This window comes from Athene cunicularia, assembly GCF_003259725.1.
Source record: "Athene cunicularia isolate RWA chromosome 1 unlocalized genomic scaffold, athCun1 chr1_part1, whole genome shotgun sequence".
Lineage (NCBI taxonomy): Eukaryota > Metazoa > Chordata > Aves > Strigiformes > Strigidae > Athene > Athene cunicularia.
Window position 1 is genome coordinate 120820840 of NW_020799091.1, and position 20360 is coordinate 120841199.

General features: G+C 40.6%; 1 protein-coding gene across 1 annotated transcript in view; it reads right to left on the minus strand.

The window, feature by feature from the left end:
• NME7 (NME/NM23 family member 7) overlaps positions 1-20360 on the minus strand; it is a 72268-nt gene that overhangs the window by 45107 nt on the left and 6801 nt on the right. The window contains exons 3-6 of the mRNA XM_026844896.1: positions 17937-18047; positions 14510-14560; positions 11893-12100; positions 8020-8125 (exon numbers count right to left, since the gene is read on the minus strand). Coding sequence (XP_026700697.1) covers positions 8020-8125; positions 11893-12100; positions 14510-14560; positions 17937-18047 — 476 coding nt within the window. The remainder of the gene's footprint in view (positions 1-8019; positions 8126-11892; positions 12101-14509; positions 14561-17936; positions 18048-20360) is intronic.

Consider the following 20360-nt stretch of genomic DNA (forward strand, 5'->3'; position numbering starts at 1 on the left):
TACGTTAACACCATCATCCCTGCATGGAGATGATTTTCAGCAACAGGAGCACCACTAACATAAGTCTACTGAACACTACTGGGAGTCTTTTTCCAGTACTAGGAGGATTCTTAGAAGCTTCAGTAAGGATTGGCTGTGCCATTTGATCTGTTTTTTTCTCTGAAGTATACTTCCTCCTCTTCCTTCCAGTCTCAAACTGTCAGAAAGGATTTCCAGATTAAGTTCACCTCCCCCTCTACCTTAATCAATTAAAATGTAAAATATATTTTTCATACTTTGAAAAAATAAATATCACTTCCCCACTAGCCACTGAAATCCAAAGATGGTTTAAGTTGGGAAGCCAATGACAAGCTGCTAAAACTTTATGCAGAAAATAACCAAGAAACAACATAGGCTTGGTTTCAAAACCAAACATCCCAAGCAAGGAATATCCATCATTACAACTACAGCAAAGTAAAACACAGATGGAGGTGGATGGACTACTGTTCTTAAGTGATAAAGTGGTAAAGTAGGTTGCTTTTATTTTAATCACTTTTTACTAGCTTCTCTAAAGAGAATAAAACCAACCAACCAACCAAAGACACCAGACACTACTAAACATTTCAACACCCAAATATAATTGATTCATGGAAAACACAAGAAACAAATTGCATTTAATTTTGCATAAATGTCTTCTGCCTGGGCAAATCTGACTGGAAAAAATACAAAACCACCTGCACCTGAAAGCATAGTGCTTTAGTAGATAGTTTTCACATGGTTTCAACACTAAGATTGCCATATTGCATGTGGGAATATCCAGAGATCACATCTCAAATGATGTACTGTACTTCTTTGAAGCATCTGCAAAGATTTGTGTTATTCCACTTTTTTTTTTTCCATCTTCAAATAGTTCCTTTCAGACTTCTAACTGTTAAGTGTTAGATGCCCCTTTGTCCTCAACCTTGTTGACAAGATATAAATAAAAGTTCTGCCTATGATGAGGGGAAGTCCACAGCATCCGCACTTCACCCTTCTATTATGAATACTTATCACAGACAAAAGGTATACTTTCAGATTACTTATCAGAAAATTGTTTTCTTGTTTTTTCTCAAATATGAGAAAACAGCTTTCTGAAATCTTGTTCTAAGTTTTCTGAAAATCAAAACAATGAGTTACTTAAATTTATGTCTAAAAACCCAGGGTGAAAAAAAAAACAAACAAGTTTCCAGAATTTGTTTACAATTTTAAAAAATCTTACCTAATGAATACAAATCATCATGCTAAAAAACAATTATATAGATACTTAGTCCTGAGAATGATGATAGATTTGCACCTCTTCTATCCCATCCTCTTTTTCTTTTCCAGCTCGTTTCATTTCCAACCACATACTCCTAACTATACTTAGCACACTACAGAGGTCAACTGGACATTTTCAGTGATGGCTTCTCTCTTTCAAAGAGCACCAAGTATATTGCATGTCAGGAACAGCTCTTCAGCTGTTTGCTCTCCGACACATAATCTACTAAAATGCTGGATTTTAGTCCTCTCCCCACTTTCTCTTGTAAAGTAACTTAATTTGAGATCCTACAGCAGTAAACCCTGTTTCTGTACCTGTTTGAGACTGAACTACCGTCCTTGGAATTCTTTCTGTCAAAGGTAGGTTTAACTCTGGAGCAAGAAACTACTCTCAAAATTTTTCAAGTCTTTGCATAAATAAGGAAATACAATTCTTATGGTTACCTGTCATAAAGCATTTTGCTGATCAATATAAAGGTCTTTGAAACTCTAAAGCAGTCCAGGAGATATTAAGTTAAGGTAGGAACACTCTCTTAAGATTTATCATCCACTCAGAAAAGGTCCAAAACTACATTTCCACAGAATACCTTTTCCACCTGGGAAGAACCCGCTCCTGCTCTTTTTGTTTTCTATAAGACTTAAATTTTATTTGGAAATTAATGTGGAAGACAGAACTGTAACTGATTATAAATAATAATTATTATTATTATTATTATTACAAAAGAGGGACAAGGGTTTAACTTACCAGCAATGTTAAAACAAAATCTCAAGCTTAATACATACTAGAACAAACCTGTCTGGGTAGACAGTCTCACATCTATGAGCCCTCAAGACCACAGAGGCTTCCTTACCTCTAGGCAGGCCTTTCAGTTTGCATCAGGTCCAATGAATTCCTGACTAGCAGTTTTGTTTTTCAAGTTTGTGGCACAGTTCTAGCCCCAAATTTGTTTTTGACAAAACAAGGCGAGTTCAACAGGAGAACCCATGTCTCAGCTTGGGAGTTCAGAAAAGGAGGGCAGGATCTCACCTCTTAAGCTTTGTGCTGTAACCTAAGTACAAAATGTGAAATATAACAAATTTTTTACCTCACCCTTTATAGCCTGATCATCACTACTTTCATAACTTTTTCTCTGCTCATTCATCAAAGGAATTAAGAAAAAGCTACATCAAAGAAACTTTAAACCAGTCATGAAATACCAAATTCTAACTCCTACAGCAAACGTGACTAAACTGTTACACATAAATGCATTAAAGTTAATCCCACCCAGTATTCTACAAGGTGCTATTTCTGCTGACAAAACAGTCAAGTCATAACTGTTCTCAGGGCATTAAACTGAAGTTCATCCATTTTGGAGCATTTACAATTTTGGCTTCTGAGAACTACTGCTAATACCTACAGACCTAATAATATGAGGGGAATTACAAAAAGAGAATGTCTAAACGATTGCAACTGTGACCTTGTCTCTGAATTATCAGAAGCTCCAAGCAGAAGAACCAGTTGGGTTACAGTACACAAATCCACACTAAAACTCACCAGCTATGAAACAATTAAGCCTTACAATCCTAACCGATGCACTGAGGAGCTGTGCTTACTAGTTACCATCCTTCTTGACTGAAAACTGGTCTCAGGAGAAGGAGGAGGCTAAAAGACACTGAAAAGTGTGGCACATTCTAGATGGGCCAAACCACATTGTGTCTCCCCGACACACCCCTGGTCAGACCAAGTCTGTATGGAGTAGTGTCAGGTTGCTTTTGCATTCTTTCAGCTCCCAAGGAAGAGGAATTGCATGCTCTTGCAAACCTCTCGAGAGTTAAAATACGACCACCTCACCACTGCCAACTTTCCAGTCAGTCAGGAAGGTGCTTCATCTTCACTGGGAGGAGCCACTGGAGAATGAGCTAAAGCAATCTAGTCCTGAGCACTGGGCTACATTGCCTTCAATGGCCTTCCCAGCTGGTTTCCCATCTCTGATCCTTCACAGGAGACATTATGCTGACACCAGACTAACAAAATAGCTATTGCCTTACTTCTTTAAGAGGCACGTATCATACACATTCCTAGAGGGCCAGCGATACCACCACTCCAGCATTACCAGCACCCTTGTCAGCTGAAGTTAAACTTCGCGTAACTCTCCCAACAGCCTTTATCAGGCCCCAGGGTTCTTCTGTAGCCTGGCAGACATTTTTGGGACTCTCACTTACAGGACTTATCATGTGTGTGAGGGCTGAGCCAGGTCCTGCTGCAGGTGGTCAGGCCGTGCTGCAGCGGCTGCCTAGCAACATGTTGCTGTATGCCTGTCAGGAGAGGGGCAGCAAGGCCAGAGATAAAACCAACAGTGATTTTCCACTGCTCTGTCACTGGATATGAACCCTATAAACCCTCTCTATGGTAATCAAAGTCAGTTTCTAAGAAAGGACTCAGTTCAAGAATTAACCAGTGTAAACTAGAGATTAGATCCAGCCTTTTGCAGCAAGGTGAGCTCGCTGAAAAGCCTCCTAGATTACAGCTGTGGTTAAAGCAAACCATCTTCCAGGATCGAAAAAGAGATGATTTTTCCTTCTAAGAATCAGTTAGGCAACAGATTCTGGAGGAAAAAGAAACTCTGGGAAAAAGGACCAGAAAGCAAAATTCAAATCATTAATTTGGTCAAATGTTTCTGCAGAAATAAGGACTAAAGATCCGTATAAACTCAAATATGTAAGTGAAACTTCATGTAATTGTAAATGTGTAATGAGCGGATTATATTCATGGTAAATTAGATAATCAAGTTCAAAGCCTCAGCAGCGCACAGGAAATGGCAAAAAGGTTTATTTTTAGATACTCAATACCGAAAATTTGTGGAGCACAAATCAAATCTGCAATGCATAAGAAGCTCTGCTGCTTTGACCCACATAAATTCCTCTCCATGCCTCTGCCTCACCACCTTTTCACGCTGATGGCCACACAGGATTGCCTTTCTTCTCCAGCTGCTGTGTTTCCACTTAACATTCTCCCCTCCAGAAACAGCAGGGTGGACAGCCACAGCTAGAAGCACTGTCGCTGGGGCTAAGCAAGTTGCTTATTTTTAAGACCATGCAGTCTCCTACATGCAATTTTGCCAAAAGGGCAGCTCACTAGTTGCCATAGCACCTACTTCAACTGAGATACAGGAGATGTTGCTGGTATAACCAGAATGTCTCAGGTATCACTGAACACCATTGCTAACAGCCATTAAAAGGGAAATAAGATGAGCAGAGCCTCCCTGCTCTGTCCCCACCATTGCTAACAGCCATTAAAAGAGAAATAAGATGAGCAGAGCCTCCCTGCTCTGTCCCCTATCACTGAGCCCAAAGAGGTCAGCCCTTCCTTTCTCAAACTTTCTGCCTACAGATGCACAATCCAGAGGGCCAGCCTGCTCCACTGCCGTGTCTCTGCTCTTCCAAACCCTAAAGCTGGGCTTCTCCCTTCTTGTCTGCCTGTTTCAGACAGGCAGCTGGGAGTTCTCCTGAGTAGACTGTTTGGTCCCCCCAAACCCTCTCAGTATACTATCCCTTGACTCCAAAACAGTCCACACAGGGAAGGAGGAATGGTGACATTTCTGTAGAGACAAAAGACACCCAAAACTTGAAAAGCCTTAAAATCTATAGGAGGCAAAGGCTATGTTCCTTCAACTTTAAAACAGGCTGTTTAACCATAATTTCAGAATTAAAACTTCCAAAAACTGTTGCAAAGCTACCACACAGCTCTCTACTCTGTTGCACATGGCTCTTCCAAGTGCAATGATGCTTTATAAGACGACCAAGCATACCAAAAGAGATGCCACTCAGTGATATTTTTGTTGCTCCTCACAAGAACAGGCTGAAGAAGATTATAAGAAAGACTAAGGAAGATGGATAAGGACAGGCCAAAAAAGACAAATCCTCTCCCCTGCAACACTCCTGGCCCATTGGGCTGATATTGGAGAGTTCCTGCAGCCCTTGTGAAGAAGAATTCACCTCGTTTCAAACTGCAGACTGGAACCAGTCCAGCTACAATATGAAGCCACACCAGTGCTCTCAGCCAAAGAGGGAGGCCACCACACAACCACAGTGACTCTTCCCTTCCCTAAGCCCAGCTCCCTGTCAGAAGTCAGATCTCTGGTAGTTTTTGCAAGACCTCCTCAGTCTCATAATCTCTCGAAGAGGTGCAGCACCTGTGGCTTTTGAAACATTCAAAGTAACCTTGGAGAAAACAGGCAGGAATAACAGAGCCTAATAAGGTAAAAGCATAGCCAGTCACTGAATTCCATCACTCTTGATACTAATTTAAAACTGATAAAACACTTTGCTGACTTAGAAAATTCCGTTTGGATTTCTTCATTCTGTTGAAGGGAGTAAACAAAGCTGTACGGATGGAGAATGCTCACACAAGGTACACTGTCTTTCAAATTTTAGTTGCTGTTTGGCAGCTGTGGTCTGCCTTTCCAGTCCTTTGTGATGTGAGAAAAAGGACTATATAGGGGATGTTAAGCTCAACTTTAGACCAGTGTTTCTAGTGCTCACATTGCAAAGCTGGGTGTACACTTACATTTTCTGTTTACTTGTGTCTGTACCTCTTTCCCTCTCTCTCATCTCATCTCATCACCACTACCACCTTCTCCAGACACTCCCAGAAGGGAGTGCAAACAGGGCCAGGATTTGTCCTTTGGTGATTCAGAAAATTTTTGAGAAGTTCAAGAAAAAAGACAGAAAAGAACAGACAGGGCACTATGAAATTTACAGAAGTGAAGATTATAAGTAGGAAGGGACAACCTGAGCTCACCAAGAGAGAGTCTAAGCCTCCATATGTAATAGAAATTATATCTTAAGTATGAGAAAGCACAGCCCAAAGCCATCCACTTTGGTACTTTCACAATCAAATTAAGGACCCCGACAATCCTGCCACAGAAAAGGTTGTCCTCTGGAAACATTTAGCTAGGTAAGATCATAGTCCCAGCTGCTGCCCGTATTTCTGTGAAAAGAACATCACTCTGTCTTTGCTGCATGGCAGACTTATCAGTAGCAGATACCATACAAGGCCTCAAAGAGATAACAGGCATATTATCTGCAGTGAGTGCAACACTCTTTATTGTGAAAGTCATTTCTTTTTTCAGTGAGCTCTCCAGACATCCCACTTGAGGTGTGAAAGGCCTGGAAACTGCTATGGCCACTTCTGATGTTTCCATTTCAGCTCTCCACAAAGAGGTGATTAAAATGTTGCAATGTGCTCTGCATCTTCCTCAGAAAAATCTCAATGCTCTCACATTGCAATATTTATTCTGCACTCAAAAATACAGTTGCAGTGCCAGAGCCAAAATATTTTGCTGCACTCACTGCTCCTACACATGCTCCTGTATCTAAGTGCAGGACACAAAAGTGAGACTATTTTTGCATGGTAACAACTGGGCATTAAACATTTCCAGCACTCATATGGTGAGCTCACAGGGCATTCTCCAGCACAGAAAGCATCATGGAGTCCAGTAGATAGGCATCTAGGTCTTTGGCTCACTTTCACAGAGTAAACAAGCCTCTTCTACTTTCCATCCCCAGCACATTCAGCAGAACAAGACTCTTATCAGTATAAATCCCTCTTCGTTAGTAGTTTTAATGCAACACGTTACTGCCTGAGTGGAAGGCCCCACAACAACCCCCTGCATGGCTACAGGCTTGGGGAGGAGTGGCTGGAGCTGTCTGGGAGAGAAGGATCTGGGGGTTCTCATTGACAAGCAGCTGAACAGGAGCCAGCAGTGTGCCCGGGTGGCCAAGAAAGCCAACGGCATCCTGGCTTGTATCAGCAATAGTGTGACCAGCAGAAGCAGGGAGGTGACAGTCCCCCTGTGCTCTGCACTGGTGAGGCCACACCTGGAGTGTTGTGTCCAGTTTTTGGCACCTCAATATGAGAGAGATCTCGAGGGGCTGGAGCGAGGGCAGAGGAGGGCAACGAGGCTGGGGAAGGGCCTGAGGAATAAATCCTGTGAGGAGCCATTGAAGGAGCTGGGGCTGTTTGGTGTGAGGAGGAGAAGGCTGAGGGGAGACCTCATCACTCTCTACAGCTCCCTGAAAGGACATTGCAGAGAGGCTGGTGCTGGTCTCTTCTCACAGGGGATTAGTGACAGAACAAGGGGGAACGGCTTCGAACTGCAACAGGGGAGGGTCAGACTGGACATGAGGAAAAAAGTTTCCCAGAAAGAGTGGTCAGAGAGTGGAAAAGGCTGCCCAGGGAGAGGGTGGAGTCCCCATCCCTGGGTGTGTTTAAGGGTTGTTTGGATGAGCTGTGGGGGGATGTGGGGTAGGGGAGAACTTTGTAGAGTCAGGCTGAGGATTGGACTCCATGATCCCAAGGGGCTTTTCCAACCTGAATGACTGTGGTTCTGTAATATGGCAAAGTGTCCCGCTTTCACTCTGCCTGAGGATGCTAACCTCCAGCAGACGAGCGTGGTGGGCAGACGAGAGCAAGGATATGGTAAACTGTCACAGTAAGATTCATCAAATCTCATGTACATTTTTATCCTTCCTTTTTTCACCTCTTATTCTGAAATTAATAACTATCCACATGGAAAGCACATGGAACCGAACTGCAGAAATACTAAAGGTGTATGAAAGACAACGTATCTCCATACTTCTGCATGTATTATGAAATATAACCTGTGCTCTTGGAGTCTTACTTCTCCCAAAAAAGGGCACAGGAGTCATCATGGATACAACGAAGCACACATTGCTTTCACCTTCATTATCTGCATTGCTTACCTTCATTAATTGCATGAGGCTTAATAATGCAACAAGTACAGTTTGTGAATTTTGCACTGTTGACTGGTCCGTGGCCTCCACTGGAGGGAAAGAACAACTCCAGCTCCTGAAAACAATTGTAATTTAATACATTTTAGATCAATTTAGCTGCATACATTAGCTTTTATCATAAGTAACAACATCTTAAGTATCCATAGCCACAGAAGAGAAATTATTGTTTTTCATGCTACAAATAATTTTTCCCTATAATATTCTCTCAAAGATCTTTCCCTCTCTGGAATCATTGCTACAATTATCAAACCTTGATTTGAATATTTCTTGCAAAGTCTTTCTTTTCACTTCTGCAACACAATCCATTTCCATTCAAGCATTCAAAATGCTGCTGCCACAATTATTAGGTAGAGGTGTTCCCAGTTTTGTGAATTCTCTCTCTTTTCTCCATATCCTTCCCAAACCCACTCCATATGCACATATTTTATCTTCCCTTTTTTCACATCGTTTTTTCCATTATATGGGCAAAAATGCAACTACCATTCATTTCTCAGTATGTTTTCTTTCCATATAGAAAGCTGATCTCCATCCCATTTGTTTACAATTTTTTTCCTTTTGTCTTAACCAACTAAACTTTGTCTAAAATGGTTGACTCACTCCTCGGGCCTTATTGACCTTTTTTTTTTAAAAAAAAATCTTACTGAATTGAAGCTGATGATCAATTGCTCTGATTTCTGGGATGAAGTAAAACAACCTCTTTGCCTCTGATCACTTCCTTTCTTCCTACAATCTCTATTCATCATGCATCATATAGCTTGGGTCTCAGACCATACTGGGGTGAGCCTGACGGCCAGGTTTCTTCCCTCAGTGATATTTTTTCACCATTCACTGCCAGCTTCACACTTTTTCCATACCATTTATTCACATGTTACACAATCTGCCAATTAACATTAGTCAAATGCTCAAAACACAGATTCCATTTCATACCTATTGGTCAAATTCAGTAAAAGAAATTATAAATTTCTATTTAAGGAAAATAGTAATATCCTGGAAATAATACTACTGAATCTACCTGATTTTTTCCTGTGTAACAGTAGCAGTGCTAAAGGCCATTTCCTGGAATTGTCTCATTTAATTTACTAGCTCAATTCAGATGGAATGGACTTAGCTACCTCCCAGTCCTTAGCTCATGGCACTCTGACGATTCCTGTAATCCTTACTTGAACAATTATACAATACACACTAATGGATCTTTCAATAGAAGGGAAAACTTTTTTTTTTCCCCAGGTAAATAACCCAAGCAAATAATCCACATTTTACGTGGGCATATTCAAGACAAAAGGGTTCATTTCCTACATCCTTCTACTGATAAAATGATGCATGATTCAAAGACCTTATCTCACTAATGGGAGTCCCACTAATGTTTACTCTAAAAGAAGCAGCCAGGAAAAGGCAGCAAAATATTTACCAAAAAATTATTTAACATTTTGTTTTATCCATTAAAAGTCATAAAAGGAAAGTAACTAAATAATGCTGAAGGACTAGGAAAACGAAATGCCAAACTACAACCATGTGGAGCCTCAAACAGAAAATACTTTTCCTTTCCCTTTACTTCTGACCTATAGAAATTCCAAAATTTGGCCCACAGAGAGACACCAGCTTAAAGTATACCAGAGGCATAATTTCATTTGCCCTTTAGCCCACAAAAGAACAATGCAGTCTTCCACTCTAACTGTTCAGTTTACAATACATTTATTAAAAGTGGTTGAGACCAGTTTTCCTTCAGAAGAGTTCATTTAGGTCCCTTTATCTTATATTTCTTTCTTTTCATCAAAGCTTCTGCAAGGTGCAGCCAACTAGTTTCCATGGCAACTGCTATACAGACATGTAATATTGGGCCTACTAAATTAAAACAGGCGCAGGGGTATTAAATTCACGATTTTGGTTGATTTATTGAAGATTGGTATCAGTAACACCGCAAAGATGCACACACCTGCAAAAGTTCAGCAAAGTAATCCCACAGTCATAAAAATGCTGCAGATAAATGGGGCCTCCAAACAGCATTTCAAAAATAATGAAATGCAAAAAGAACAACAAACTTAAGCCAAAGCACATAGTTATGCTTCTAATCAAAATTTTATGCTAATAGATCCTCTTTCCTACACTCTCACTTCAAAAGCTGGCACAGTTGTCATGGCAGTACACAGGAACAAAGAGAAACTTTCACCCTTATTTATGAAGACATCTAACTATTTAACCAGAACTATGAAGACTTCTATGACTATAATTCCCCTTCATCACAAAAGATCAATTTTATCCAAACTCTTTCTGACTCTGTACCATCTTTATCAAATCTTCTAGCAGGAAAAGTACTTCAGGTCCAGTGTATGATTTCTTGTCAAAACCAGAGGCACACAGAGAACATCCAGCAGCCCAGGCATGGTGCAGGTAAGCAAGATGAGTGCTTGACAAACAGAAAACTACCCACACCTTGCAGTTAGTTTGCCACACCACTCAGCCTAACAGCCAGCCAGCCAGGAGAGGCCAACCAACTCTGCCCTCACCACCTGCTAAAATCTCTACATGTATTTTCTAGTACTCGGTGGCTTACTAGGTATCCCTTGGCAGGTCTCTCTCCAGTTGTGCTACTTCAGGGCAACAGAGCTGGTGCAGGGTCTGGAGCACAGGTCTGATGGGGAGCAGCTGAGGGAACTGGGGAGGTTTAGTCTGGAGAAGAGGAGGCTGCGGGGAGACCTCATGGCCCTCTACAGCTCCCTGAAAGGAGGGTGCAGAGACGGGGGATGAGTCTCTTGAGCCAAGGAACAAACCATAGGACAAGAGGGAATGGCCTCAAGCTGCGCCAGGGCAGGGTCAGACTGGCTCTTAGGAAGTATTTCTTTGCAGAAGGGGTTGTTGGGCGTTGGAATGGGCTGCCCAGGGCAGGGGGGGAGTCCCCATCCCTGGAGGGGTTGAAGAGTTGGGCTGACCCAGTGCTGAGGGATCTGGTGGAGTTGGGAACGGTCAGGGTGAGGTTCGTGGTTGGACTGGAGGAGCTTCAAGGTCTTTTCCAACCCAGATGATTCTGGGATTCAGCTGTTCCAATTTAAATAGAGGAAAGACTAGGATCAAGGGAGCAACAGCTGGTACCTTTTGTCCGCTGGTCTAGAGCTAAGATACCACAGTGCAACACCAATCAATCATGAGGTAAACTTTGTCCTTGCCATCATTTATCAGCATATCTATCCCACAACAACGCACATAAATAGTCACTTCAATTCTGTAGAAATGCTGGTAATATCTATCACCCAGTCCCAGGGGTTTTTCTTAGCACTAAGGAAAGACACACTGTGAACCAGGCAAAAGAGAGCCAAGCACCTCAAAGCCAAGCCCACTCTATTACCTCTCAAAACACAAAGCACTACAAAGTGGCTTGTTTTCATGATTATTCGTTCTGAGCAGCAACAGCAAAGTAGGCTGCAGGCAGAGGACTAGTGAGGAATGTGGGGGAGACCAGAGAAATGAAACACATGAGGGCACAAAAAGATTTAATTGTTTAATCCCTTCCTTTTTATGACCAACATTAGTAGGCTGTAGGCAGATTACACAGACTGTGCAATTAACTCAATGACTGTGATGTACAGAAGACATTAAAAATGACCAGGCATGGTCTCCTGATCAAAGTGACCAAGCTTCCCCTTTGTGACAGAGATAAACAAGATTTCTGTTTCCAGGCAGTTTATTATTCCATGCTAGAAACGATCCATGAAGAATATATAAACTAGTTCTGAGCTCAAGTGGGGAAAAAAAATGAGGAATTCCTGACCCAGCTGTTACCAGATCAAGTAAAAATAAACCTCAGCCAACAAACAGTCAAAAACTTACTTGAGCAGCTGAAGCAACTGAATCTGGGCCATGAGCTGCATTTTTTAGGCCATCCTGTCCAAAGTTTGCTCTAATGCTGTCTGGTGCATCAGTCTGAGCCACTGCAGAGTTTGCTGGTCCCAGCAATGTTTTCCATTTACAAACCGCATCATCTCCTAAGATTTCCATAGCAACAATGGGACCACTCGTTATAAACTGGAGAAGCTCACTGCAAAATGGAAACAGCACATGGTGATCCAGGCTACAAATTAAGACTAACAAAAACATATGATCAAGTGGAGATGCTCAGAATTCAACTCGGCAATGCCTTGAGCAATCATATCTAACTTTGAAGTTGACTCTGCTTTGAGGAGGAGGTTGGACTAGGTCATGTGCAGACATTCCCTTTTTATTATAGTTGTAGAAAAAGAATGGGATAATACAAACTTACTCAAGCTACTGTGAGGTATGTTACACTGCAAAAAAATTTTTAAACGATCAGTACTGGCAACAGTGAAAGAGACCCTAATAACCACTTGTCTGACAGGAACAATTTCTAAGTCTCCTCTGCACAGCAGGATTTCAGGATTCTCACACATGACCTGTGTGTGTCTCCATTGACACAACTTCAGCACTGCTGGTCAGGATGGATTGCTCCACTGCCCCATGCATCTCTCCTGTGGATTTTGGCCAGCCAAAAATCCAAAGTGGGAGAGAAATGAAAAGCAAGATTTGGAAAGCTTGCAGGGGAAAAGGACTTAACCGCAAAGTGAGTTATCTACATAAGCAGAAGTCAACTGCTTTTAATGGGATGAATCTGAGTAAGGAGAAGAGATTGTCAGGAACAGCTTTCCTCCTGACCTGACCACCTCACTTACATGGAAAACAACCACCCAAAACTGGAAACCCAAATGTTCTATTTAAAAACTAAATAAAACACTGTAACTATAATTCTGTATCTTTACAAAACATGCATACCAACAAGCCTGCCTTTTCACTGTGTAGTCTGGACAGAACCAACAGAGTAGAAAGTTAGCTGAATGCTTCTATTATTACTTTCTTTAAAAAATTGCTTTACACAATTATAATTGTGGATCTGTATGCTTCTCTGACCATCTTCTTCCTAATGATCATTTAAGCAATGATCAGTGGGCAAGAAGAGGAGAGAAATCCTACTAGTTCTTTGCTAGGGGAATGATATTAAAACTACGAAAAGTTACATAAACACAAAAAAAACCTACACAGGGAAAAGCTATTGCAACTCAGGTTCCATTGGTCAGAAGCTGCTTGTTTAGGATACAGTTAAATGACACACATACATTAACCCCCCCCAAAAAAGAGCAATTTCTACAACACTACTTATTGTGCAGAGTAATCTTGACTATTAAAAAAAAAAATTAAAATTCTTTAATATGAAAAATATTATTTCCCAAAGTAGAATTGGTAATTTTCCCTACTACTTGATAGAATTGACTAGTGAACTTGCAAACTAGATCTGAATTTAAAGACAAGTAATACAGTACTAAATATAAATGAGTTGGAGATTTTACATTTCACTGCCTTGACGATTCTTGTTCTATTTGATTTGTAATGCTTTAGAACTATTTGTTTCTAATTTAGAGAAAAATCCTATATAGACAATGTAGCCAGTAAAACTGTAGGATGGAAGATGGGCACATCAGAGTGGACAAAGGCTACAGTTTCTCAGTTAATTACCATTAGTGTAGATAGACATCTGTGAAATAACACTACAGGCAAAATTTCTTCTCAATTATCAACACATTCAAGCAGGTTTACTCAGCAATTCTGAATCTCCCTCTGATCTCCAACATGGTCAGACATAGCCTGGGGCCATATGTCTGTGAAGGGCTTGAGTTTGGACCCACAATAAATCAGCTGCTGTTGCAGGAGAGCAGCTGGCAGATCCTAATACTTAAGCACCTCATGGCAGAACTGAAACCAGGTCAGTGCAAACTCAGGTTCCCACACAGCTTGAAAAGCACAAAGCGGAGCTGCACACTCTTCCTAAAAGAAGCAGACAGCCAAATCCAGAGGGAGGAAAAGGAAGCTGTTTGTTGGTACTTTTAGGCAAAGTAGAAACAACACAATCTCTGGGTCATAAGAATCAATCTGGTCAATTATGGAAAGACTAAGATTTTTCATGTTAGGTGGAGCAGTCTAGCATCATGGACGTTTGACGTCTTGTTTAAGGGTAGCAATTCAGTAAACAGCAGCTCCATGCACTATGCTTTCACTTATGATCTGGGGTACTTGCTACCAAATCAGTTTTCACAGCTAAGTGTTCCCCACTAATTCTCATTACCTGCAAGCTCCACCCTGATCCTGAAGATGCTTCTTCCGTTGGCTTTGAAGTTTTGCTTTGCTAGGAGCATTTTCACTTCTGAGAGACCAAAGACATTCCCCTGATATCATCGGGCTCTAAAGAGTGTGAGTTAAAACCCTGAATAGCTGAAATAAGGATCTGTCCCTGGAGGAAGATGAACAGGGTGCATACTTTGCAAAGGGCTCCACTCAGAAAAAAATCTGATTTTCTCATGGTCCTGCAGTACCAAATATGGTAAATGAATCCTGTGCATTCAGTAAATAATACATGTCAAGCTGAAATTGATATACGTACTTATAAAAAGGTTTTGATTGATGGTCTACGTAAAAATCAGCTGCTTCTTTTCTGGAAAAATAAGAAGACATAGACATAGATGTATAGATATAGATATATACACATATATAAAGCCCCCTAAACACCACGAACTATCATTCATCAACATGTTTCTACAAGTAATGTCTCCCCAAGCTGGGCAGCCTGTGGGGTGTTCACATCTAGTAGCAGAAACTACATTTAAATTTGTCATATTTTGTGTGGCTACAGGTGTAGATTGTAGATGACTCCTCCTTATGCTCCTGTTCTGTGAAACCAGTAATTACTGAAGCTCATAGCATGGACTTTCAGAGTCACTGATGGTCCCCACATTCTCACATTGAGAAATAAAGGCAGCAGAGCCACTTTCTTGCCAAGCCATTTGTTGTTATGTTGGTTTCGTCTTTCATCTCAGTTTGACTGTGTATGTTGGTTAATGAAGTTTGGCTTTAAAACATAAATAAACAATTTATTTGCTTCACTGTAACTTACTTCCTTATCAAGACTTTGATTGCACTAGTGCACAACAGAATGTTCCACAACCTGGTTTCCATTCAGTATCCTCAAATGTTACAAGTCACATAGGCAGCACAATGCTCTCCAGATTAAAATTTATGTTCTGCCACACTTTCCCACTTGAAAACTGAATTTGGTCTTGCTCTTCCCGTCAGGAAACACAGCAATTACTACACACTGCTTTCTCCCAAAGCAATGGGCTTTCTGTAATGAGGAGGTCTCCTCACATTGCCAGGCAAATAAATAAAGGCCAGCAGGCATGAACAGTATGTCTGTACAACAGCTGATACTTAGCTTTCACGCAGGTATTGGAAGCAAAAAGGTACCCTTTTCCGAAGGGTGGTGGCTCTCTCAGCTCTGCATTGCCACAGCCACGTTGTCAGCTGCACTGGGCTCAGCTACCGAACTACACAAGTTTCAGGGACCACCAGTGGCCACGCTATTGTGTGGCTTTTCACCCCACCAGCCCCTGCAGCTAGCCAGTCTCCTCTCTTCCCTGCGTCTTCTTCAGCTGCTTCTCATGTTTAACTCTTGCTTACTGCACTGCTTTTTCTGCATGGCAACAGCTAGAAAAATCCATGGAGGTTTTCAAGTAATTTTGCTGCTTCAAAATTCCAGTTCAGAAGCACAGGCTTGGTCTTGGCTTTCTCCAAATTCTGGTGTATATCAGTTTCTGAAGCTGGAATTTGTGAAGGACAAGCTCTTCAGGAGGACTGACAGGTGAAAGGAAGCAAAAAGGAACCTCAAGAAGAATCTAAAAAGAATTTAATTTTCCTAACCTTGACAAATATTTGAAGAGTCATAGCTTTCTCCAGCTTTTTTATCTAAATGACCACCTGCTCATTGGAGCTAAATAATTCTGGGTTTGCTGCTTTCAGTTCAGTGTAAGTATGAGCCATTCAAAATTCAAAAGATTTTCACTGACCATAAAGCTAATACGCTTTCCTTCCATTTCATAACTAAGGCAGAAACATGATTTAAAACTGATGCTAGTCACAGGAATTCTTACAGTCTCAAGCTTTAAAACTACTCTGCAAATAGCCTAAAGTTTTTGCTTACAGTTCACTATTTCATCAGAAAATGCTCTTCTGAAACTAATTCACCAAATAATTTTGAAAGCAAATATGAAAAAGGTATGCAAGTAGATTAAGTATTATAATTTCTGAAGGTGAAGAAATATTTGAGGAATATATTTCTGAAACAAATTGAGCTCTACTACTCAGGTAAGCATTCCTATTGAAGTAAATATAAAACTGCTTTGTGCTGTCTAACTTAGTTCCTTTTCCATTCCACCTCTCTCATTACTTCTTTGTTTTTAAAGAATGGAAAACAGCGTTCATCTGGGAATAACAGACTGAACTGACATACAATTAAATGAAGAGACTAGACAACTGACCTACCAAAGCAGGTGCCTGCCCTCACTTTCATATCTTGGCTATACAATTTTATAGAAGGCATGAACCTACTTAACAGTGATTGCCAGACAAATGTCAGTAATTATCCCTTTTAAAAAAGCAGTGGATGATGATGATGCTTTGAACAAGCATGCCTGCAGGGATCTACGGGTAGAAGACTTTGGCAAAGCCACAGTTACATCCTTTTTAAATGGCACAGTCCCAAGAAACAGAGTATATAGTAGGCAGAGAAACCACAAATACTCAAGACAGTACTTAAAATATATCCAGTATCACAGCCCAATCCTGTGTAATTATTTTCAATTATACAAGACAGGCAGAGATTTTTATATAGCAATAGGCAATAAAAGTTCAAGTCTCAAAGTTTCTTCCCTCCAGTGTGAGTCAACTCTAAAGCACGTGACTTGGCTCAACAGTTCTTCAAGTTCTCAGACAGACACTGAAATAAAGAATCACTCAGCACAACACTCCAGGATCAAATCTCTCAGTCTGCAGGAGATCAAGCCAAAAAAAGCTGGCTTGAAAGACATTGTAAATTGTAAATTACCTTTAGAAACCTCACTGAACTCACAAACTGGAGTTGTTTGAGGGCAGATCTGGAACCAGTTATCATCAAACACTGCAGCAGGTGAATGCAGAGACAAGAGAAGGAAGCCCCATAGTTGTTTTATCAGTATTTCAGAAAGCCAAAACCGGTTTGAGGTAGGGGAAAATTGTTCCTGACCTCACACAGAAGCCATAAAAACACGTGAAAATGGAATTATGTAGGACAGATAGCTTTTCTTTTCAAAGACATGTCATATATAAACAGGTTTGACAGAGCAGCAATGGAGAAATAGAGCATTAGCTTTAGGGAAGTCTTCTAGGGTAAATTAATTGTTTTCTTTCCTCTGCAACATGCCTTTTTTAAAATCTTGTGGCTCAATGAGATAAGTGGAGAACAGTGCAGGTTGGGGACAATTAGGAAGATGCACGAGTAAAATCTGTCCAACCCTGCAACACCGTCATGTCACTTGCTGTGCCTGGGACTTCCAGTCATTAAAAAGCAAACAAGTTTGGGTTCTGAGAGCACAAATTAAGACAGTGGATCTACTGAGAGTGAACAACCCAATGACTTTAAGGATAACGCTGTTATAATCAGCATTATCAGGAATATCAGGAAGCCATGAGGTGAGGACACACACACGTGTCACTAGTACACAATGCTGAATTGCTAAAGCTATGAAAGTCACCTTGAATTCGTGCAGAGACATTACATGTTTAATCACCCATACTCATTGCACAGAACTGTTTAATACTTAGCTTAATTCTCCACATGCTTTCAGAATCCTACATGATTATGAAACCGATGAATCTTCCTTCTATTACTCACTGGAATGGATTTGATGTGTGGAACAACACAGGATAGCTTTAGAGAACATTCTTAACTACAAAAATAGTATTTAGATACAATAGAGCTAACGTTAACAATTCCTTACCTTGAAAGCACCATCATTTTGGCTTTAGTTATTGTAAATCCTTCATTAATAATGATATCAATTAATTCTCCAATCTTGGTCATTGCATCAGGCTTAATCAAAGCCAGCGTTCTGGGGGGGGGAAAAAAAAATAAAATGTAGAGAGATATGGCCAACACTATTTTCCTTAGAGGATTTGGTGTGCATGTTGAGTGTATACTCAGAAAAAAAAAATCACATCAAAAGAGAGAAATTCTGTCATAGTCAAACACCCTAGTCCCAGTGTCTCATCAATTTCCACACTGTTCTTGAATGCCTGCACAAAACATTCTGATAAGAACCAGCTTTGCACATTAACAATTTGCCGAGCTTTCTAACCCAAGTCAGCTCACTGTTCCACCAGCAGTCATTATTTACTGGCTTCTCCTTTCACTCTCATAGCAATTTTACCACTTCTTCCTTAGCTATTGTGTATCTCTATAGCTCCTCAGTCACAGCTCAGGGTTAGAACACAACTGATTTGTTAACGTCTCCCTACACTTGCTCATCTCCTTTTTTTCCTAACATTAATCATTATATACATAAAAATCAAGCTGTTAAAACTTCCTATTTAAAAACACTACTTAAACATGTACCTCTTCCATAAAACTCAAAAGTGAAATGATTGTTTTATTATTACTTTTAAAATATTAGGAGGCCTCAGTGAGAAGAAGGTCCTATTGTGCTTGGCACTGTACAAACACTTCACGGTATACAATCTGCACGCCAAATAGCCGGCACTGTTAATAGACACAATAAAGGGTTGGCAGAAGAGGTATTACGTCTCTTATACTGACTGACAGCTATATTCTAAGGGAGATCAATCCAAAAATCTCTACACTCTCCCCCACATCTTTGTCTCCAAGTACATTCTGTCTTCTCAATAATTATCTTTTTATACTGTACATCCCCAAGGCCAGGACTGTTTTATTAGTGAGGTTTGCATAGCACCAAGTACACCATCAGCACTAAACATATTATTAATCAAAAATAACAAGCACAAAAAGAAGGTCTGTAAAATGGCATTTTCTATTTGCATTCATCTTGTGGTGAGTCAGCTTCAAATGTGCTCAGCTTACAAATCAACAGATATATTCAACCCAGCATCTCAGAAAGTCCACGTCTCTGACAATCCTATAGAGCTCTTTCCATCTTTTACACTGTTGCAGATAATGAAGGCTAGCCAAGATAGACTTTTTTATTGCAGTACTTCCCTAAATGAAAGGTAAATAATTGCAAATTTCTCATTTTATATACCAGCATAGCATGAAAAGCAGCCTTTAGGTTAGCAGCAATATATTCTAGGCAGGGCAAATATGCTGAGGTTACAGGAGATGGATGAACTTCCACTACATTTATTTTGAACCTAAAGTGACCCCAGATTGACAGATGCTTTGGGAACAGACAGACTATCTATTTCACAGCAAATTTAAAGGAAGGGAGGTGTTAGGACCAGGAAATGTAAAGAGGAAGATCTGAACGTATGTGACATTTCATCTGAAACTAAGGGAGAGACATAGGTGACCTTCAGACCTCAGAAACAAACAGAGATTTCCTCCAGCATCAGGAAGTTCTTATACATGGACAGGCCAGCTTATGCTCAGATCCGTTGGGAAATAGAATACAAAAAGCCTGATGGACTAAGGGTGTGGCCAGAAACTGCACAGGAGTAGTCAACCAAGCCTATGCTTCAGCCCACTGCAGTGCAAACTGAAGTCAGTTCAGCCCTGTCTTCAGCTTGGGAAAGGCTGACCTCTGGCCAACATCCAACACAGTTTGCCAGCATATTCCATGCAGCCCACAGTCTGTTGCCTACTCCCCTCTTCCCCAAGGATTTCACAGTTCCACCTCATTTTGTGATATTATTTATCATATGACAGGGTGTGCCATGTGCATCAAGGCACGTGAGGGGGAGCAGCTGCATGCTTGACCAATGACATGTACCCACCTGGTCACACAACGCATGACTTTCACCCTGGTGTAAGAGGCTCTCAACTCTGCTGTTTAACAGGAACAGGAAGGTTTCCAGTGCTGTTTGTATTTCCTTGAGGAATACTTTTTAAAATCTATGTTATTACACAGGCTATTTGAGACAGACTGCTAATGCTAGGAATAAACTGTCCCTTACTTTTCTAATTTCAAGCTTTCTAGTAAAACTAATTCCTACCGATATGTAATGAAATATTGCATTATGAAGCAATTTGCCTAGAAGACATTAATACAAACTGCAGTGAGCAATTCTTATATCTTTTCTCTAACACTGATATATAAACTTTAACATTTCAGTGTGAGCTTCTCAGAGATATGCAGGATAAGAAAAGTATAATTCAGGATGCTGAAGACTGTTTATGAGATTGGATTTTGATTCATGTGCCCTATTTTTAGTTCTAATTAGGACTATGTTTC